Here is a 23133-nt window from a genome sequence, read left to right as displayed (position 1 = left end):
ATCCCTTTTCTCTCTGAGAAGACACAAATGCACACCTGACTAAGCCATGCCTTTCTTAGCTTGCAGCACTGTCCATTTCTCCTTTCGAAGCTGTACCACAATGTAGCAACAAAACCCAGGTCTCACTAGACCAGAAAGTGAGCACAAGTGCCCACTAGCCTCCATTCAAGGCTCTCACTCACGGGCAGAGGAGCAAAGAGGGCTCTTCACCAGTCACTGCAAAACAACCATACATGGTTGATGGGACACATTTTCTCCTCCTGGCTGATCCTGCTTTTCCCTTCAGTGCAGCCATACTCACTCTTTGGTTCAGTGACTTCTATTCTGCAGTCTCTGGCCCAACTAATCCCTTTGTGCAGGGTGGCACAGCAGTACCAGGAGGAGTGCAGGATGTTTCTTGGGCAAATTAGTCTAAAAGTTGTTAATTAGGATAAACTTGTGGAAGATGAGATGTGGGTTTGGGCATGCCCCTCTCTTTCCTTAGAAGAGCAAATCAAACCCACCCTCTGGACCAATACTTCATGGGTCTACAATAAAGCGTCTGCTATAAAATGGAGGGCACTGTCACTCTTCCCCTGATTTAAAGGGCGGTCTTGCTCTGTGCTTGCAAAAGATAAATACCAGTCCTGAATTCCCAAAGACCTTCAGGCCTGTAGATCCTCAGAGGATGGAAGACTTGCTGTAGCCCTGAGTGAGGTGTCTGAACAATGGGACTCATCCATTCAGCACATGGATTGCTTCGGATGACATTCAGAGGCATTGCGGCACCCAACGTTCAGGCATTTACTTCTATGAGTCACTTAGGCACACATTTCCATTACACCATGCACCAAGTCCCTATTCTGCACCGACCTCCTCTAGTTCCTGCTGATAAGCGAAACAACTGCTGCCCATCTAACTGAGCTTTTTGTAAACTAGATGCAAATATTTTTTATCCTATTTAACTTCTCAGCCGGGCACATGCAGGTGAACAACTTCTGCATTGTGACAGCAAAGAGATGAGAGATGTCTCCTCGTTCCCAACCTAGAGGGCAGAAATATCATACACTTGCATACAAGACAGTTGTTTAATATGTTCAGAAATCAATTTTATTAATTTAAAACAAAATTAATGAAGAAAAATTCTGTACACAATTGTGGACACAACACACTTTTTGTACAATAAGGCCCAGATAAACTGTTTGTTTTCTTCAGTCCATGAGTGAGTAAAAATTTAAAAGAGCCAAAAAAAAAAAAAAAGACAACCAACCCCCCATCACTGTCTACTTTGCTTGAGGAAAAAAAAGGCTAATTATAGTCTCGATTCTAAAAACTACCCACAACGTGCTTTATGTACGTATGTGAGTACCGCGTGAATTCCAGCACTCATACTGGGTAAAGTAAAGCACATGTGCAAGTCTTGGTAGGATAAAAACCTCTCTGTTGGTAATAAAGCGATCCACAAACATTGAATTCTAGCAGCAATATGATTCCTCCAATAGAGAAGGGTGTTGTAGTGTAGCTACATTGGTGCTCTGTAGCTTTGCAGGTAGCTGTTTCAAGGCTGGTGTTTTTAGCAAAAGAAAACAAGAAGAAAAACTGGAGAATGGACCGACAAAGCCAAGGCTTCTTTTTAATGAAGAGATTTAAATCGGGTAAAGGGAATTGGTACAATTCAAGCCGAAAAGTCAGACTAACAGTTTATCTGACCAAGTAGCTCATGGCCTTCAAGATTAGAAAAGTCACAAGTCACAGACAGACACAGTCTAGGTTTGTCCTGTAAATGGGTATAGACAAAAGCAAATTTTAACTCCTTGGTATTTCCATTGCCGGCAATGGATGTTATATCTTAGGAAAATCTGACTCCTGGTGGAAGAGGATTAAAAAACTTAAATATGTGAGTAATCTTGTTCAATTTCTCCAAGATATTCCCATTTCTAATTTCTAAAAATAACGATGATGATAGTTTCCTTCATTTTTGGATGAGACAAAAACTATTTGGTACCAAGATTCCAGTTTAAGTCATGTCTTAAAATATATTTTTGTTCTCTTTCTATTTCTTTATGGAATGAATCTGCTAATTCATTTTTCAATACTTTTTAAAAAAGGGTTAATATGTTAACTTTAAAAGAGGAAACAGAAAACAGCAAAGGACTCCTCTTCAGTTGTGTTTTATCTATATTTCCTTCATGGGGGGAAAGAAATCAATCTTTTCGCAATCAGAGCAGGTGAGAGAAGAAAAAGGTAGAGAAACAGCTGAGAAGAACAAAACCCAATTCTTATTGACACTTGACATCCATGCTTTTGGTCTTGACAAATTTATCTAAAAAAATCCATTATCTACATATTTATATCCAACGCATTGATAAGGCACTGCACAACAGTTTGTGCACATGTGGCCTCATTCTTCACCAACAAGGCATTACTATCTTTCAATAGCATTTACCTTAACAATATGTAAAAGAATCATTCATTATTACAAATTTACACAAAAATTTCTTCCTGTACATGATTGTCTCAGTGATGTACCTATTAGTTTAAATTAGACATATTTTAAACTACTCTGTAATGTGCTAAAATCAAAAGTAGTTGCTGTACCATAAGGTAAAGGCTTATAAATGCCTTTAATCCTATTATACATATCCTCAGTTATATGATGTCAAAATATAGTCTGTTCATAAATAAGTAAAGATGTACAGAGTACCCTGGGTATGAGAAACCAAAAAGTAAACCTTCTTTACAAGAAAATTACTCCACTGGTATTTTGAAAAATCTCAGTCTTCATTGTGCAATCAAGTTTGCTGTGTTGAAGAAATGGTGTGTGTCACATTGAAGAGTCTAAAAACTACAAAGCATCTGCAGATCCTTTTTTTTCTTCACAGGTATGAACCTTTTATTTCTTTTTTTTTTTTTTCTTTCCTTCTCTATTTCTTTTTGGTAGCGAATACGATAAAGATGAGTTGTTCAAACATTTGCATGGCTTATTTTCGTTGGACTCGCAGTACCAGAGTCAACAGCTGTTCTGAAGAAAAAGACATGCTCCTCCGTTTACTGAAAGGGCAAGGGTTAAGACCAATTGCAGCTGTACGTCAACATGTTGAAATCACAAAGTTCTGTAGTCCAATGCTGACACAAGACACAGGCATCCAGTCCACGGGCAGAAGGAGGCTCTGGGGTTTCAAAGTGCTGCTGAGCTGCTACAAGTACTCCAGTTCCAAGGCATGGTGAAGGGCCATAAGGTCAGAGTGGCTCGAGATCCTCCAAAATGGCATAGCATGCTGTGAACAGCACAGACAACATGTAAAAATAACCCCAAGCATTCTGGTATTTCGACCCACCCATTGTTTTTCGCAAGGATAAGGGAACACCACAAGAAGAGAAAAACCTCGAGCCCTTCACGTTTATCTCTGGTTTCTCTGACCCACCCCCTCTGCATAAATTCTCATTAACAGCAAATCTATTTACCAACAGGAACGACAGCAAACATGTCAGGAGATCATAAGGAAGGGAGGGGTTTCTCCTCTCTTTATAAGAGAAACAGATTTTAGCATGTTGTAGAAGAAAATAATATTTCTAGAAAAAAATTAAGAAAAATAGCCTATATGTGAAGGATGTGGGTAGTTTGAGGAGGGGAACAGAACTTGATTAAAAACCAAAAAAATAAATGAAGTGAAAGTATTATTTACTATCAATACGTGTTCCTTGTGGAACTATCCCTGGCAGGTGAGTTAAGCACATAGCCATGGTGATTCAGAATAGCTCATGTGTTGCTCACATCACTTTGAAAGGAATTTCATCCCAGTGGTTTGCATAACATCGCTCATTGTTAGCACTGATCTTAAAACACCTTTTCCATATGGGACAATTTTAAAATAAATACCCATTTTTTTTCCTATTAGCTGTAATAAAATCTGTCTGGAGCACAAATAGGTTTGCAAAGAACCTGAATAAACCAAAACCACAAATACCAGGAAAAAACACATATTACCTCACCCATGAAGGGTAAAAATCTGATTAGGAACTATCTTTATACTCTAAACCAGGGATTATAGTGTCAGCAAGAACTTTTGCATAAATAAAAAGATAACCATCAGCTTTTTTCGGGAAAATATTCTATAAATCCCATGGGAAAAAAGTTTCAATTCAACAATGGTCTGAAGGCCAACATGATCATGTTCACCTTGTAATTGGGTCAGCTTGTGTCCTGGCATTTTTAGGAGGCAAACCACAAGCAATGTATTATCACAATAGCTTCTGAGTTCCCCAAACATTTTATCTACAACTTCTCAGAGAGGTTTTCTTCATCGTCCTTCAGCACCTCCTGAGTAAATTCCTAAGTCTACTGAAATCAGTGGCAAAACTCCATCTCTTCTGATTATCACTTCTACGCTGACCACCTTTTTTCATTCAGGTCTTCTCCTCAAATTTTAAGTTAGACAACAATTTTGAAAACAATGTGAAACTCTGTTTCCAGCTGCAAGTTTACTGTAAGCCCTCTAATTTTACCTTATACTTATCTCAGAAGGCAAACACCTTAGCACAAAGCCTATGATAAATTTGTCTTTAGAAGCTCAGGTAAACATCTGTCTGTCAGTGTATAAATAATAATCATTTTTAGAAGAATGCTGCTTCAATCCAGATGATGATGTGAGGATGAATTGAGTTGAATTTATAGAATAAAGCAGAGATTTTAAAAAGAAACGTAACCATGTAAGTAGCGGCAAGTCTCTCTGAAGTCAAATGGCAAATTTTAAGGAACAATCAACTGTTGCTCTTGTGAGAGTCAGAGAAGATAATACTGAATTAATTAATATGAATAAGCAAGACTAAAGACTTGTACATAATCAGCAAGGGAGCACTGTAAGGAATCTGGAAAATGCACACCCAATGAAGGACAAGTGTTCGCAAGTAGAGTTGCACAATTCAAGGGAATGCAGAGCGAAGGAGGTGGCGCTAAGCACCCAGTGCCCATATTTCAGGTTTTTCACTTCAGAATAGCTCTAGTCTGGCATCGTAGAAAAAGTGCCCATTAGCAGTTGGAGAGCATTTGGTGAGCACCTGGATAATATATTTTTCTTTAGTTGTATCCGAAAGAAATCTGTTGTTTTTTCCTTTTTCCCCTAAAACCAGTCCCGGTTGTTAATCAAAGCATAGTGAGGGGGAATGACTGGAAGGTCTCATTTGATATGACACTTCTGATCTGAATTAAAAGGTAATATGGATGCATCAACAGATGCCCACATTCAGAGTATGTTGAGCTTTTAGAGCAAAGAAATTTCTTCAGGAAGAAAATAAAACGACGCACAAGGAAGCACCATTGGAAGAGCTTCTGTTCTGCTGCACTTTACTCTAGATTGTTATAAAGCCTTGAGAAACAGCTGACTAAATCTCACCGTGAAGATAAATGCATAAGTGATAGCTGCTTTATGGAGAGAACAAAACAAGCAAACAAAATAATTCAGAGACAATTGAGATGTTGTTGGAAAAAATGCTTATGATATTTCCAAAGCACTTTTACAGATTAATCCTTTCCTTAAGAAGGAAGTGTTAAACACCGACTATGACACCTACTATTTCTACATCTTCCATCTAGACTTCCATTGTACTCTCTCTATGCTCCACCAGCAACAGAAACTGGATGCAATTAGCTCACTCGGTTACAACTCCATGTCCCAGTGTCTTCCCTGTTACATTATACAGATAGTCTATCCTCTGCACTCTGACAGGTCAGATACTGCTGCTTTCCAACTCAAATCTTTCCTAAAGATTCATTTCTTGCACCATGTTCAGGAAATGAACCAGCAAGAGCAAAACAAAATAAAAATTCCTAATCATGCTGTTCTCCGGACTCACCAAAAGCTTCTCTGCATCTATCTCTTATTTAGGCTGCGAGATCTTCCTGGCAGAATTTATAACATCTGCTAGGGGTGTCACATCAAGGACAAATGGGGACAGGTTTGTGCTTGTGGCAGGTCCGTGCAGTGTTTGCCAGCTGACTGCAGTTGGCCAGCGGTGCTCAGCAGCGCTGCCTCCCTTTCTTGCGCAGCTGCAGTTTCCCTCTTCTCTCACAAGCCCCCTGCCAGGTAGGACCTGCCTGCTCTCCCTGCCAGCCAGCCACGGCTCCCTGCTTCTCTTAGTCAGCTTGGCACCAGCTCTGCCTCAGCCACCGGGTCAGGGAGGTGTAAATAGCATACCTAAGATGTGGCGTGGCAAAAAGTTTGGGGGACACCTGCCTTTGCGTAGTGCCTCTGCAGAAGCCAAGAGACAATGACATGGGTGCCTTCCAAGGTCATACAGCAAACTAATGAATAGGGAGAACTGTAGCAATAAATTCTTGGCTTCCAGCTCCCACTTCATGCAGCTCCAGCATTATACTGCTTCCCTAGTAACAACCTCAGCATCGCAGAGCATACACACACCAGGCAGCTAGGGCAGTTAAAGACTCTGATTGATTTAACAGAAGGTTTAGCTTCTGCTAAATCAAATCACAGCGATTCTTGCTAGATGCCCATATGCAATATCAAGTTTTGGATTACCCTCAGCTGTTTATGGTCAGATTTTAAACCAAAACTTTAAGTGGTCATTATTTTGGCTATATCTTTCTATTTCAAATTCACTTGAGTGTCCTCCGCTTTATATATGTCTGTCTGTGAAAGGAGTATACCTCCATTTACTCCATGTAGTTACTGGAGTGAGGTGTGGAATGATTCTGGAGAGTCCCATGAGAATAAAAAGGTTGTGTAAACCTCAGGATTACAGTTATTTTCAGTTCTCCTGCATATAGGTCAAAAGATCAGCAGCACACTCCCAAGAAATAAAGCACGCCAGGAACGCGGTGGCTGCACGGCTGGAATCTGCACTGGCGCTCTCTGCACAGCCGAACGTGGCTGATTCAGATCTCTGTCAGTCTGACCCTACAGCATACCCTTCATATCTAATAGAAGGGGAAACAAACCCGATACAGACCTATATATATCTATATGTATATGTCTGTGTATGTATCTACAGTCTCACACACGTGTCCATATATATGCCTGTGTGTTCATATACAGTAATTTTCACCTTATCTAAGATAACAAATGATTGTACAAAACTAAAACATTTAAAGTAACAAAATTATCATACAAAACCTTATACATTATTCCTGTATTAACATGTCTCATTTACCCACAACTATTCATCCCTGTCAAAAGCGGCAACACACCCACGAGACAGAAGTACATTTTTTCTTACCAAATGTCCAGGCAAGAGTTTCTTTGTATATATATTTACTAAATATTGCCTTTAGAAAATCATCCCCTGCCAACACTTAGCACACATGTCATGAACAACACGTGTCTTCTATTCTGAGCACACTGAAAAATGCTAATATCTCATTTGCTGCTGTGGGAGAAGGGATGACAAATGCTAATTGCTAATAAATGGCGGTGTAACTGGATGCGCTAGTATCTAATGAAACTATAAGAAAGCTTTTCTTATTGCATATTGGAGGACTATGCATCTAGACTAGTAGTAAAACCATGATTTTGTGTACTATTTCAATATCTTCCAAGTAAATATGAAGCTTTTGTCTTTTAAAAAACATGAATTGTTTTGTAGATGATACTTGGTAATAAATACATTTATGAACTTTTTAATGATTTAATTTTGATGACATTTTGAAATGAAATATGGTGGCAAAAGTTTGAATTCGGTTTTGGTGTAAAAAGCATGAAAAGTGAAATTATTAATTTAGTAAATCTAATAATTATAACATTATTAAATAACCTAAAATATTAAGGTATTTTATTTCTGAAATAGAAGCAATATTATTTTTCACCATGTACTTCCTAAAAGAAAAAACTTCAACTATTTTATTCAACAAAATAAAGTGTTTCTATTAATACATGTGCAAAACAAAGCCATTTTTTGATGGCAACACCGAAAAGTGCAGACTATCCTCCTTCCCTTAAATGAATACGTAGTTATACAAAAACCTTACTCCTGAGATTTGTGACGGATTTGAATAGAAAGCTCATCAGTTTCTGTCATCTTTCACAGTATTTTTGTTGTGTTCCTGCCAGATTTGCTAAGCGGTCGTCGTTACTTCCTACCCTAAAACTGAGCAGCACAGTGTGACTGCGAGCTTAAAAGCAGTGGCATATTGGATACCCATTTATATTCTATTTATTGCTCCACAAAGATTTATGATTTTTCCTCCCAATTTCCCTCCGAGGCAGCATGACCATTTTGGAGACAAAGGGAGAAGCTGATTTGCCCAGGCTCTCCCGAATCACCTGATGTAAAATCCAGCTCCTCAGTGCAGAGAGCCTCCTCCTTTGTCTCCTCTTGCAAATTAGAAATCCTTTGGAGGATTCTCCTAAGTAGAAAAACTCAGGAATTGGTTTTTTTCCTGCCTTACGAGTATTTCCCAACTGTGTCTCCAAAGGCAAAGGCAAAAGATGAGCTCAAACAAAACAAACCAAAACACAAAACAAACCAAAACACAACAAAACAAAAAACAAAACACAAAACAAAGCAAAGCACAACAAAATGCCGAGACAATGGAGTCTCTGGCAGAAAACCCCAGAAACTTAATTCTGCGAATAGCTGTGTCACCGCAGTGGCACTCGGATGCGGCAGCTCTGACCCACAGGGCACCCGCACCGACGCTGGCAGCCGTCCCGAGCACTCCTCTGCTCTCACACCGGTTCCTCTCTCCCTCCTCTCCCTCCTTTCCCAGGGAAGCTGATCCGAAGGTAGCAACCTCCGCGTGAACCCTGGTATTACAGCCACCCTGGCTGTGTGCTGAACTGATCCAGAAGGGTACGATTATTCCTCGGTCTGCAACGCAAACGTCCCGAGAATTTTAATTGTCGTATAAAATATTTTGCTGGAAGTGACAGCTAAACAAAGGTGTTGATACCATGGCTTGTCCTGTGCTACGTGAAACGTAAGAGTGTGCGGTTTCCTCAGTGTATTGTATTTACTTTCATCAATCAAAAGAGGTATTTTATGAAAAAACAGTCTATCCTAAAAATGTTTCTCTAAAGAGCAATGGTCTTTTCAACAGTATTAAAAAGCTTCTATTATTGAATTTTTACAATAATGACAATAATGAAAAGATTTTAAATGTGTCCTTTATTTTTCCTATTGTTGTATTGACTCAGGATTTTCTGTGAATGAAGGACAAAAATAAAAATCTTGTTTTATGATGAAGCAATTGATAAATCATTAATAAATTATTGATAAATTATTTTTAATAACAAACACTAACTTTCTCACCTCCTAAGCTGGAAGTTCAGCTCTTTTCACTAAATGAACACAGAATAAAAAATCTCTCAAATTAAATGGGTTTGAATTTATACGCTCACTTCAAAAATACTCATTATAGTTTACATGAAATCAATGAAGTGCTATTTAAAGAAGGGTGTACCGTTTACAGTCCAAGTAGTGTAAAGAAACGTACACATACTAAGGGCTTCACCACAGGCCAAATCCCTTCAGCAAAGCGCTGTGCAAAGGGATAAGACAAAAGCTGTCCCTGCCCTGAGAGTATCACAAAACCCAACGTGCTGATGGGAAGGAAGGTAGGAAGGAACCACCTAACAAGGTTCAGGGGATAAGCAAGGCGATGGGGTACATCATGGGACAGTTATGCCACTTCGGATTGATGGGCTTTGGGTGTTTTTGTGGGGGTAAATCTTCTCCTGTTTTGTTTGCACACTCTCCAGAGAAAGCCTAGGCTTTTACTGTTTTCTAATACAGCGATATCATTTATTCCTTAGACAAAGCATATGTCTTTAAACTGAAGCACAGTATACACTAGGGTGCATTCCCATGCATGCTCCTCCTAATAACCCTAAAAACAACTTGAGGAGCAGATAACCAGAAAGGCATCATCTGAGTCGGGAGCAGCTCCTCGTACCGCAAGGCACTGCGTGGTTCTTGCTCTTGCAGGATGCGAGGGCCAAAACTTAAGAGGCAAATCCTGCTTTCACAGTGTGAAGCGGTGACTTCTTTTTCGGTGGAGTAAGAAGCAGGACAACAATCACAGAAGCATTTTCCTTAATCAAATTAATAGTTTCTGCAGAAAGACAGGGCTGCTGGTCTACTTATTGACTTCTCTGGCATCGCTGCAGCGGATAATTTAATCCAGAGCATCTAACATGCTTTGAATCTGAAAATTCCTTCCACCGAGAAAGAATACACAGAAGTAATGGCACAAAGGAACTTTCTATACTGCTACTCCTCTTAGCGACTGGAAAGGCTTTTTCTTATGCTTTTCTGAATCATGTTTCCTGTTGAAAAAAGCATTGAATTAGATAATGTTACCGAAAGGACTACTCCTGCCATTATCATATACAACACTATTTCACTGAGCAACAGAAAAGGAACAAAGAGAAGAATTTTTTTTTCCCCTGATCTTAAATGCAGCTTTTAAAATGTAATCATTTACAGCGGGAAAACATTTCTCCGCAAAGATGAAAGGCATTTCTGAAGGAGAAAGGAGCAAACTGTTCCCATCAGTCCGCCAAAGGGATATATGAAACTGAGACTCTGCGAAGTGCCGGGACGAGCCGGGAACCTACCCGCAATGCTTCGGGGGCACAAAACCCAGAATTCATGAAGCAAAACCAGTCAATGGTTGTTAAAACGCCATGCGGACTAATTAGTTTCACTTCTGCAATTTAGAAAGTTACAGTGGAAACAGATACAGAAGTACTACAGAGAGTTTCGTGGTAAAAAAGCAGCTGTGTAAAAGCAATTTACCTGTAAAAGGAAGCAAGAACAGAAATGCCCGTTTTCCTGCTCTTTCTCCTATTGTTCAATTAGCCAATATTATGCCTCATTCCTCCAAGTGAAGACTCTCTATCTGCTGTACTTGGCTAGAATAGCAAGGCTAGGAATACTGCCTATTATTTGTCAGTGGGAAGTATTGCTTTTTAGGGAGCTTACTCCACACTGGGGAAAAAAAAAAGTGAATTTTTCCCTTCTTCCCAAACAAAAGCAAAAAATAATAAAGATACAGTAAAATAGTATCCTCTGCTCAGTTAACTGAGGTTATGAATGCAGGACAAGCCACAAGTAGTTACCTGAATGCAGAATCCAAATTATGGACACACAAGAAAACTAAAATTTATGTATACCTACTCCAGTCCTACATACCTTTCAAGGTGTGACATATACATATTTCATACAGTTAAATAGCACACTGCCTTTGATCAGCATGAATTGCCATTTTTTGCTTATATTCATAACATCCTATGTGGTATTTTGGGATGCCAATGAAAACAGAACTATTAGTTCTTGGCACAAAAGCCGGGGTCCATTTTCTGGCTCCTTATTGAAATACATTGAATATACATAGCTAGCATAATGTGTCTCTTGGAGAACAGCAGGGCACATTATTATCTACAGTTTTATGTAGCTTTCTACTAGATATGGTCAAAACATATTTCATAAAGCAAAGACACAAACCCCAAATGTCAATGCATGCTGAACCATGTCAAAGAAAAGACAATTTTGCTTTCAGACTCCTGAAATCAACCCGCACTGAAAAAGGGCCGTTACCTTTTTTGCGCCTTGTTCTTCTTCGACACCATCCCCTATAACAACATACACTACTTTTCTTCCAAATCTTTGAATTATTCGCTCAAAACAACTTTCCTTTCCTGAAAGAAAAATATCAGACTATTCAGGATAGGTGGTGATGGGATGACATCAAATAAATCACTTTTTAGTCCAGATCTCCCCAACACTTTGAACATATAATTAGAGGTATTGGGAGAGAAGAGCCTCTCCCGCAGGATGGTGTATCAAGGCCGATTGCAGCTTTACTCCCACCACAGCAGCTGACAGGCAACCTTAAAATCTGCTCTGTGAAGTCCTTTAGTACATACGCCATGGTAGACACAGCAGACTAGTGGTCCACAATATCACCTTTCTTGTCTCCTTCCCTAATCTGAGACAGGTTTCAGGGGGAATTTCCCTACCAGTAGAATTCTCTACCGGCTGTTTACGGTCAGTATCCTGAACTGAGCAAATTGATTGAATCTGAATGGAAATTCTAGCTTTTTCTCCACAACCTGTGACAAGATTAATCACTGCTCCTGAAACAGTAGTATCCTGATTTAGAAGGTCACCCAAAAGATTCAGATTTAAGTGCCTGTGATCCAATATATGGGCAAGGTCCTCGATCCTACACTGGGATCCATTAATGAGTCTCATTACTTCACTGCACAGACCTAAGGACATGATCCCAGTGCTCCAGTCCTACACATAGGTATCGATACTGGGAAGCTTCAGGTACTGGGAAGCCAGAAAGAATGCTTACAGTTGAGTTTTCTCAAATGTCCCCATTCTGAAAGATTACTTCATTCTGGTCATGGTACATGCTTACCTGTGTGTCTACAGCAACTGATGGGAAAAATTGTGTTTTTCAAAATAGTTATTTCAGCTACAGAACAATACCAGTGTAAGAACAAATAAGTTGGAAATTAAAAAGAGGTTTCTAGCCAGCGGAGAAGCCAAACTACTCAATGACACCCTTTAACAGTAGCGCCAGTCATAAGACAACTCCAACACTAACTAGGTTGAAACGGTGTTCGAAAACTATGAGTTGTGTCATGTTACAAAAATCTCATGATTTCCTGTGACAGTGACTGAAAGCAGTTTTCCAAAAATACCCTTCTGTCCTGTGTACGTGAAGTCACAAGTGAATATTTATTAAAATATATTTTAATTAAAATGTGCATTTAAAGTATTATAATTCAAAGTTTTAATTTACTTTAAAGTTTTGACAGACAGTATCATAACATTTCTATCCCCAAAACAGTTTTAAATCTTTTATAGTAACGCTTTCAAATTTCTACATAAAACTCTCAACCAAGGTTCTTTTAAAAAACAAAACCAAACAAAAATAACCCACCATTTTTTCTTGGCCATTTGAGCTTCCTGTATTATAGATACTTAAGAACACATGAAAAATGTTTTCATGTAGCCCACAATTTTGAGGGAATCTGAGACAGAACAGATATGTCATAATCACGTTAAAAACTACAAGCACCATTGCCATCTGGTCCTATGTACTTCTACATACTCAGAATAACATCTTTTATATTGAACCAGAAAACAGAAATAAACATTTGCCCGGCTGAAGCTTATTACAGTCAGTATGAATGAACTTAAATAATTACATTCTGCAGCAAAACATTCTTGCTTCTGGTAAATTGTTTACCAAAATTTGCTCCAGAGCCCATGAAAACAAATGGAGCCAAGGCTTACCTTTACAGAATTTCTTCTGCTAATCTGGGGAGACTTCAGCATCCTGTACTCACAGCCTACTAAAAAGCCTCCTCAACTGCTACATAGTCTCACAGTTGTGAGAAACGATGACAAAAAAGCAATTCTATTTCCTCCTAACAGAGGCTCCAGCAGTGTTAATAGAGCTATTTGAAGCTTGCTGTGCTGGATCATGACAAGCATTTGAAAAGCACTTTTAGGATGCTTTAGCATGAAAAGTGTTTCATGAGATCAGGTATTACTAATCTCTATATTTGCTACAGCGAATGCATGTGAGAAATAAATATAGGATACAATATCTTTTTATTTAGAATTACAGCTTCAAATGTATCACAGCATTATAAAAATAGCTCACCTATTTTAGTTGCACTGTAAATATTCTCTATGGGAAATACAACCCCTAGTCCATACAACAAGACTTTCGCCAGAGCTGGAATTAGCTGAGTAGTTGTTACGAGAATGTTCACACAGTTTGTCCTATGGAAGAGAAAACACAAACACCCTTTTTTTTAACAAAACAGAGAAGGGAAAACCTTATCCCTCCCATCAGAATCCCTCACCATTATTATTGCCACTTACAAAGAAAGGTTTTTTTTCCACCTTACAGGAGAGCAAGGTACAGAGTGGCATGGCCAGACCAGAACAAGGAATAAGAAGGTCCTCCAGGTTCAGCATTTTGCCCACCAGACCAGGCAGCCTCTTCTAGATCATCAGCAGACATCCTCAATTTTCCTAACCCCATACTCTTTGTACTCACCTCGAATGAATAAGGGTGAGTGCTTTCAGTGCAAGTGTTAACCAAGAATCCGTCAAAGCTTCAATTTCTGCTCTTAGTTGTAACCAAGCCTCTCTTTTTGCTGGACCAAGAAGACCTGTGGAGTAGATAAGGGCATGTCTGCACTGTAATTAAGTAAAGTTCTGTCATTTTCCTTTGCTTTCATTAGCTCAGAGACAATTTTCCGCACACCGCAAACTAAACAGCTTGCTAAACTCTACCATGTTAAAAAAGGAACAGAACCTAAAAGTTCTTCCTTTATACTACTTCTTGTCTATATTTGTTACAGACTTCATAGTCACTTGCCTCCAACATTATTTTTGTAGGTATTGTATATTTCTTTTACTCGTCTGTAGCGGAAAGCCAATTTTCGCATCCAGTCCACTCCTCCACGCACCCCCGTCGCGAGGCACAAATTCGCACTGGTGGCGGCCGCAGGAAAGCCGTCTGTTCCGAAGTTATAGGTGCTAGTCAGAGATAAGAAAAACCCCAGATTAACAAAAGGCAACAGGCTACATTCAACCACCAGCTACTCACTTTGCTGGGTTGCAAAGGCAAAGACAGCTAAAAAGACAGAGGGCTACTGTAAGCGTTACAGCAGTTCACTGCTTTCCCAGGAAGGAACTCGCAAAGCAATGTTTTATCTTGTTCAGTTCTCTTGTACCTTAAATCTTGACCGTTGTCGTCTGAAGACACATCATCAATGTGAACCTGGTCGCATTCCTAAGGTGACAGAAAGACATTATAATTTTCTTGATCTTGCAAATCTTGAAAATAAAGCTATAAAAAACTATGAACAATCTACTCCTCAGGGATATTTTTAATTGTGGAAATCAGTAGATGGCAGTCTTGTTAAAACAACTATTTTACCTATTCCTTGTGCTCATTTCTTAGAATAAATGCACACCATCATTAGCTACTACTGTTAAATGGCTTTCCAAAAACACATTTTTGTGTTTAGAAAGGAAAGTGCTTAAAAACAATTAGCATATGTGTTCCATAAACGTTCTTGTAGCCTTTCAGGTACCTTAAAACATCATGCTGCTCAAAGCTGATTCAGTCAGTGCATAAGTGTAACTGAAACCAGACATTTTGGTAAATGTAACATATTAGAAAAATTAAACCTGATGCTAACCGCCAATGAAATTATGACCTCTGATTGCTGTTGAGCCACACACCAACACAGCCTGAGGCCAGTGTTTCAGAGAAGCACAGACGAAAAATCTGTTCCTAGTTTGCCATTCATTTGAGAGTTGTGAGTTTCCTTCTCTCTGTTTGGTCTTAGTGCATGAAAGCAGCATGCAAAGATGAAGAAAATCTGAACAGAAATAGCCAAATCAAACCATCTTTCTTCAGCAACTTGCATGCAAACTAACATGGCACATTCATAATTAGCTTTGTCCATCACTAAATTAAAAATCATAATGCATATTGTTTATCCACCAAAAAACATTAGAACATTACTATTAACAATTTAACTTTTGGCAGGAAAACAAATAAACCTCTGGCACTCTAGATCAATCTCAATTCAATGCTCAAAATAATAATGGATTTAAATTATTTTAATAATTTCCTCTTCTCTCTCTTAATGTGAAGTCCTATAACAAACATGTTCTATTTTAAACATGAAAATACTGCAATCCTTTATTTTTGTGTTACTGCTTTCCTCTGAACAAATTTTTCTCTCTCCATGGATTTGTGAGGAAGGGAGGGAAGATAGAAGTGGAAAGAAACTCAAACCAGCTGTTCCCTAACAGAATTAAAATCATGACCCTCAACCCTTTTTCTAAAACATCTATTTTCCAGCCAACCCTCTCCCAGCAAGCAGCAAGCTCCAAGGAGGAAAAGACTTTGACCCTGTAACCTTCTCCTCCTCTCCTGAGGTCAACAACCTCAGATAAGAAAAAAGCTGAAGAAGTCTATTTGGCCTCACATGATGGCTGTGGATTCTAGATTTTTAAAAACAAGGGTCTACGAAAAATACCTCAGACACTTTTCAAACGCTTTGAAGAACAAGGTGTGGTCTTTTGCACTTGTACAACATATCCTTACTGTATTACATACTCTTCTGTATTTTACGTGTAGGTAGCTTGTGCTAGAGAGAGAGAGGTAAGAGCGACAACCAGCACAGGAAAGACAATACTACATTTGCTCATATTTAACCACCATACAGTGAATTTCCTCCTTAGGCAAACAAAATGTATTAGATGTACAGACACAGCTGAAACTACAAGTGTGAACATATGTCGCCAGGCTTCGAAAATCAACTTGGCTAAAAAAAAGCCGGAAGCTTCTTCAGCAAGTTATCAAATTCACAGATATTAAGTTTTTTTGTTTAAGACTGAAAGGAACTGTCCATCTAAATGCCTACAAAGTTAATGATTCAAATATGAACCGAGTGTAAGCTAATGAGGGGACACCCTCCTGAATCCGTGTGTTTCCCATTGTAGTTATTCTTCCACTGCTCAGTGACTTCTCAAAGTCTCCATGGATAGAAAACTTAAGATTGAGTTGTCAATGTAGCGGTGAAAATTATCAAGTCAATAGCCTCCTCCCCCAGCTTGAAAACTTTGAATGACAACTGGAACAAGTTGCTGGAGAAGAGGATTCAAAATAAAAATCTGGGAAAAAGAAACAATTTTTTTAGCAACCACAAAACTAAAGGAAGGAGTAGAAGATCAGCTTCTCACAGGAGCAGCTGAAACAAGGAATAACTCAATAGACTTCCAAATTCAGCTCTCTCAGGCAAAAGATAGAGGCAGGAAAGATGACACCACTACATCTTAGATCCCACAGTTACAAGGAGTTGGAATTTTAATTTAGACTGCAAGGTCTTGGGACCATCACAAGCCTTGGGTCCCAAGGTCTTGGAACATCACAGACCATCTGCTTGGTAGGTAGGATGTGAGAACTGAAATGATACATTAGAAATAGAAATCATGGTATTGAAAGAAAGAGGGATTTTAGAGAGAAAAACCCAGAGGAGAAATCAGAGACTAAAAATTGGTTGGGTAAAGGTATAGAAACAGTGTCAAGAAAGTAAAGAAAAGGTCACGAACATCACAAATTTTGAAATACTGAATATAATGGAGAGAGATAGTGTCCTCTTTTGTCAGGGATAAAAGAAGAAAAAAATAAAGTCGGGAACGGAATGAAGCAAAATTAAAGCACAAGAGATACATGTTATAATTTGGAAAGGATTAAAGACCAATGTGATTGACACTACATTACAAGTAAAGGAAGGTCACAAGCAGTGCACGACTGTTTTGTTCCTGTTGAGTGGCAGGACACAGCTTTGAGGCTAAACGTGAGCTTTGAGTGCCAGGTATTTTTTCACGCTGTCTAGCTGACTCAGACTTTGGGCTAATGAGTGATGAGTGCATTTTTCAACCCCTGAACACTGGAAGGGAAAACACTCATTTAGCAGTTGCTCTTTTAGCAGTAAAGTTATTTAGGAATACCTCTTCAAAGAAGCCAATTACCTGCCCACCATTAATTGATCTAGTCCAACCTTCCTTCAGAACACCTTGTATTTGTTTTCTTTGTGTGGAACATTTGTTCGTGAGCAAAGACTACCTCAGACACTGTTCAGCCCCCTGATTAGTTATAAGCAAGCAACCACACATTCAACATTTTAAAATTGCGGTTTACTCAATATGCACCATAATCAGGGATATGCTAAAATGAACTTTGACAATTACCAACAAATAAAGTATGCACTTCAACCAGTACATTTTTGCAAAGATATATTTTAATAAAAATACAAAGAGTCATAAAATCCTCAAGTACTTCCCAAAAAAGCTTCTGTGACGGGAGCCAACTTAGAGCTAAACAGCCATTCAGAAAAAAAAAATACTGGTTTGTTTGCAGGCTTACCATTTTAAAACTTTTACAGATATATTTGATACTTTTGTAAAATTTTCATAGGAAATACAGTACTAGTATTCTCCTCCTAATTTCTGTGGCAAAGTGATATCTGAAATGAATATTGAAAGTCCCTGTAGAAACACTATAAATACATGTTATTTATGCAGATGTATTTTATTATGATAGAATCAGTTTAGCAGTCAGCTCCAAAACAGAACATTAAAATTGTTGAATTCTCTTTTAAAATAGGCTGAATTGGCAAGTAAGGAGCAAAATATCCTGTGGCTTATGTATAAAGATTATGTAGCAAGCTGTGTTTTGCTCCTAAAGGTGTTGACCTTGCAACTTCAGTGTATCCAGTTTGAAATCTTCATGAGGGACTACAAGTGATGACATGTTTGCAATGAAGGTTTGGATTTCAGTCAGACAGGCTGAGATGCAGCTCTGCACTTTGGGAGCAATCCCTGGAAAGCAAAATGCACTTGGTATAGTTCAGGGATACTTTCAGAAGGGCAAAGCATCTTAGGCATCTAAACCCTATTCTCACACAGGTCTTCTAAACTGCACTGATTTTAATGAAACCCTTACATTCACATTTGAAAATGAGATTTGGGCTACTACAACATACAGAAACTCTAAAAGACCTTATTCACGCATGTTCTGTGTATGAGGGGCAGACATGGGATAGGACAGGTATTTGCAAAGGGTAATTTAGTCTAGGGAAGTGACACTGCTCTGATTCAGATCTCTGCTGCAGATGCCTTGCAGCTGTGGCCAGCAATCATAGGGCAAGTTGGTCAGAAACCTGGAGCAGTTGTTTTTTCTTGGTTGGTTTTCTGTACGATCAGCACACTAGCTTGATGGCCGCTGTGGGAAACGACAGGAGAGTGGGGCTGGACAGTGGGAGCAGGACTGGTCCTCCTGGCAGCAGCCTGGCAGCTGCCCAAGGCAGCACCCCCAGAGCTACGTGAAATAAGTGCAGTCTGGAAGCTGGGGAGGTTTGTTCAAAAGGCTTCATGGAGAATTACATTATAAGAAAGAATTCGAGGCAGAGAGAAAATTCATCTTCTGCAAAGGGAGAGAGCAAGTCTTTTCAGTTCAGGAATGGCAGCAGGAAAGACAGCAAGCTGTGAAATGCAGGAGGATTTAAAAGCCTGTAGGAAGGAGATCCCAGCAAAAGCTATTTTCAAGGGAGAGAAAGGAGACATTTCCTCTGTACCCTTAAAGTGCAAGTTTGGATGAGGGAGGACACTAGATAGATGATATAAAACATTAGTAACATGCTCAATGTATGCTCAAAGATACGATGTTAATGGTGATATTGGGGGTTATCTGTGGGCTTCCCAATTAGCCTAAGGGAAAATGAGAGTGTCAGCATGTGTAACTTAGCAAATCTACCTACAGTAGTTTAAGAAGTTACTGTCTGTGCTGTCCTTTGCTGTTCTCTCGCAGAGCTGGCTTGCATGGATCCATGTGATTGTGTCCCTCAGACCTTTCAGTGCCACAACTGGGAGCTTAGCTTGAAACAAATCTCCTGCAGCAGCTCAATTAAACCAGCAGACGTTGCACAGAGTAACTGAGACTTATTTCTGTGTTCCCTTCCATCAGCTCTGCTTGAAGCAGCAGCAGATACGTGCTTGCAGCAGTTCCATAAAACTGTTGCAATCATTTGCTAAGTGAAAATACGTCTCCAGTGAAATGCAGTAAGCCAAAGAAAAACAACAATCGAAAATGAATGACTACATGAGTCTAGCCTAAGACTTCTACATGGAAAGCTTGTGTCTTCTCCCTCCTCCATTCCCAAAGCATTTGCTAACTCCTTCCTGCTAATTTTTCCTCCTTCTCTTTTCTGTTTTTGTATGATGAGCCAAAAAGTCCCAGAGATGCTCCACAGTCATCATTCACAGCTCTTAAAATGCCTGGACCTATGTAGTTTTCTGGAATCATTCCTTTAAACTAACTTATGATCTTTATAAAGATTCATATGCAAAGCATTAAGTTATGGCAGAAATGTTCTGCAAATATTTATATTACTTTGCTCCTTCGCTACCACCCGTCAAGTTGTGCACTTCTGCCATAATTATGTAAAATATGCCTCACTACTCAATTTACTGTAGGAAAATTAATAATAATAAAAAAAAGAGATTAAGGCTGTTACAAGAGTTCCTCTTATCTGTGCCAATACTACATGCCAAGCGGAGTGACATAACGGCTAGCATGCTGATCATCTACATTGCTGTGTTACAAAACTAACAAAAATAAATCTAATAATTCTGCTGTCTTTGAATAAACACTGAGTGTAAGATAACTCTGGACAACTTTGCACATTATGAAAAGGAATAACGTGAATAATATTATGAACATAACCTCACAGAATGCCGAAGTACTACAGTCCTAAATCTGCTGATTGTAGCTAAAATACATTTCCACATTTGGTTAATCTTCTTAATTTACCGTGAGAAAACTAACACCACGCTGTCAACGAATTATTTCAATACCATAGTCTGCAAAGTCAAATGAGAGAGGGGAAAAAACCAAACCAACAACCACCCTTCAGAACAAGCTATTTTCATTTTGCCTTTACATCAGCGTGCCCATTGAGACAGCCTGGAAGCTGGCCAAGTCACAGGAAATGATTGCTGGGATTCTCTGTTCCTCTCATATCTGTCATTACGCAATTATATCCACTGCTTCATTTTCCCTACTGAACAGTAGAGAAATTTGGTCATGTACATGTGAGAACAGATCTGGCAAAACAAGTTAAAGCTGCAATCCTTCACAAATGTGATGTATCTGAAAAAAACTTAATTAAAAAAAAAATCCTCTAGTGTACACTGCTGTGTTTTTTATACAGCTTTTTACAACAGCAGTATCTCTGTTTATGTCTTTTCCAGAAATAAAATACATACTCTTTAAGATATATATCCTTTCAGATTATTATCTGCTCCGCAAATACTCATCACTTCCATAAGCCATCACAATGTGCTTCTTTGGGAAACACAGGCTACAGATTTTCAAGGAATGTTTTTCCAAGCAACAATTGCATATTCCAAAGCTAGTTTGTGAATGACCATTTTTCTTTAGAAATCTGTTCGTTTCTACACCTTTTTACTTATAGCTGTGATTATCTTCCTGCAAAATAAAAAGCAGATTGCTCCAACTAGTCTCTATTCTAATGTTAGAAAAATAACATGCAAGGATCCCAACATTATTTAAGAGTAGTCATTAAACTTGACAAATAAATCTCTGTTTTTTACTTGACTAGAAGGATAGCAAAATCTCTGGTATGCATACAGGTTAGAAAATTGACATTACATAGAACAACATACCTATACCCCATATTTATGTATATGGCCTGTGCCAAATGCTCCTCTACTGTACTTGCTAAATATACAAAACCCCCTGCACTTCCTTTCAAGCCGAGGCAATAAACGCTGAAGTGCTGAACTTCCTAACCCATCATCGCGGAGTGCCTGTTAACATACAGCGCAAATCCATGTGAAAAAGCAGAGACTACGGTTCGCAGGTTCTCAATACTGGCACTCAATTGGCAGGACCTGTCATCTCTGTCTAGCCTGCACTTTGTGACCCTAACATTTTCTCTTCTTTCCCACCACAATTATTCGGCGCTGAAGAAAAAAGGTGCAGATTACCTGTGGGTCAGGCACAGGATATGAAGAACAAAGAGAGTTCTTGAAATCCACTTCATTCAGTCTGACAATTTGTGGATGAACAGTCAAGGAATTAAATCAGGCTGTGAAGGCTTTCAAAACACTCCCATTTTAAACTTAAGACTATAAAGAGAAGCTTATAGTGTAAAAAAAAAAATCATAACAAAAATTCAAACCCCACCTTTTACTGTTAAAATAGCACATCAAAAAATTAAATTTAATGTTATTAGCTATATAAACTATTAGCTATTATAAACACTGAGGACTAAGAACTAAAATTATTTAACAAACTCATTTTCATAGCCAATGACTTAGAAGTGCTCTCCTGCACTGAACATGTAACCCTTTTAAAACGCACAATGGATGTAATTCTTTTCTAACAGACAAACTGATTAAAATCCTATTTTGCTTGCTCACATGAACAAGTGCATTTGGACTAAATATGATGCTCCTAAAGTAAACAGTGTTTGTTCCAAAATAAATACAGATCTTATTCTGCAACTTGTGTTTACTGAAGCAGCTAAACTAAAATCAAGGTTTACATTTTCATTTCAGCTGCACCTTGTAACTGAAAGAATCCAATTTAAAATAAAACACGACCTAGAGAAGTATCTATATAGCACCTGTAACATGACAGCTACATTTCCACAGCAAAAGAAAACTCTATTTTGCTAGTTCTATTTACTTCATACATGCCATGAAGCAGATATTTCAAGAACTGGTAGTGTCTCGGTATATATTACTTGGTACATTGAAATCTTTCTATTGAAAAGGAAGACCAAAATGTGAAATCATACCTCTAGCACAGGGTCAGCAGACCTCAGGACAATCACAATAAGTGCAGTCCTCCAAACCCCAGAGCTTTCTTCGTTGCTTTAGGGTGTAGATTTGTTGTTCGGGTTCCAGTTCAGAGATATTCCCTATCATTTCTCATTACATTCCAGTTGTTCAGACAAGATAAAACATAAAACTATTCTATTTCTGTAATGTACGATCTTACTCAGGGAAGTGTTTTGGAGTGCCTCTCTAACAATCAATTATTGCTACAACTCTGACAAAATAATTTGTTATTCTATTTCTGTATATTTTGCAGGTAAAGAGAAGGGAAGAGGAGGGTGTCAGAGAAAGAATTTTACCCATAGAGAGAAATGGCTAAATACAGCTCAAGTTTACCTGTTTAGAGAGTCTGTGTCACTCCTGGAAAGGACAGTGTTAAGTTCAAAATGTCAAATTCACTTTATTTTAAAAGTTCAGCACTTCACATATTGTAAATACCTTCTTTACAACATGATTCATGTTATCCGTGGATATATACTTTCATAAAAAGAAAAAAAATTCTATGACTAATGAAAGCCAGTGAAAATAAAATATGAATGTGTTTAAAGAAGTAACAAAAGCCATGAACCCGGTCAGCATGTCATGAATTATTCCCAAACATATTAACTTGAAAGTATACTTTTAGGAACATATACATTTTATTGAAACTATATACTAAAGGTTGTTCAAATATATTTAAATTTTAAACAATTTCAAAATTAAACTTATGAAAAGAATGAT

The 23133-nt window shown here is 38.5% G+C and overlaps 1 protein-coding gene across 7 annotated transcripts in view; it reads right to left on the bottom strand.

The window, feature by feature from the left end:
- Nucleotides 1-1610: 1610 nt before the first annotated feature.
- Nucleotides 1611-23133, bottom strand: part of EYA1 (EYA transcriptional coactivator and phosphatase 1) — an 87517-nt gene continuing 65994 nt past the window's right edge. For all 7 annotated transcript variants that reach the window (XM_087735277.1, XM_087735289.1, XM_087735269.1 and 4 more), the window contains 6 exons: nucleotides 14703-14761; nucleotides 14345-14505; nucleotides 14021-14135; nucleotides 13619-13740; nucleotides 11533-11633; nucleotides 1611-3257 (listed from right to left, as the gene is read on the bottom strand). In XM_087735277.1, coding sequence (XP_087591403.1) covers nucleotides 3177-3257; nucleotides 11533-11633; nucleotides 13619-13740; nucleotides 14021-14135; nucleotides 14345-14505; nucleotides 14703-14761 — 639 coding nt within the window. In that variant the 3' untranslated portion in view covers nucleotides 1611-3176. The remainder of the gene's footprint in view (nucleotides 3258-11532; nucleotides 11634-13618; nucleotides 13741-14020; nucleotides 14136-14344; nucleotides 14506-14702; nucleotides 14762-23133) is intronic.

This window comes from Nipponia nippon, unplaced genomic scaffold (genome assembly GCF_047370975.1).
Source record: "Nipponia nippon isolate SJK-2023a ecotype South Korea unplaced genomic scaffold, ASM4737097v1 scaffold_1, whole genome shotgun sequence".
NCBI classification, from domain to species: Eukaryota; Metazoa; Chordata; class Aves; order Pelecaniformes; family Threskiornithidae; genus Nipponia; species Nipponia nippon.
This window is presented reverse-complemented; position numbering and strand designations above follow the sequence as displayed.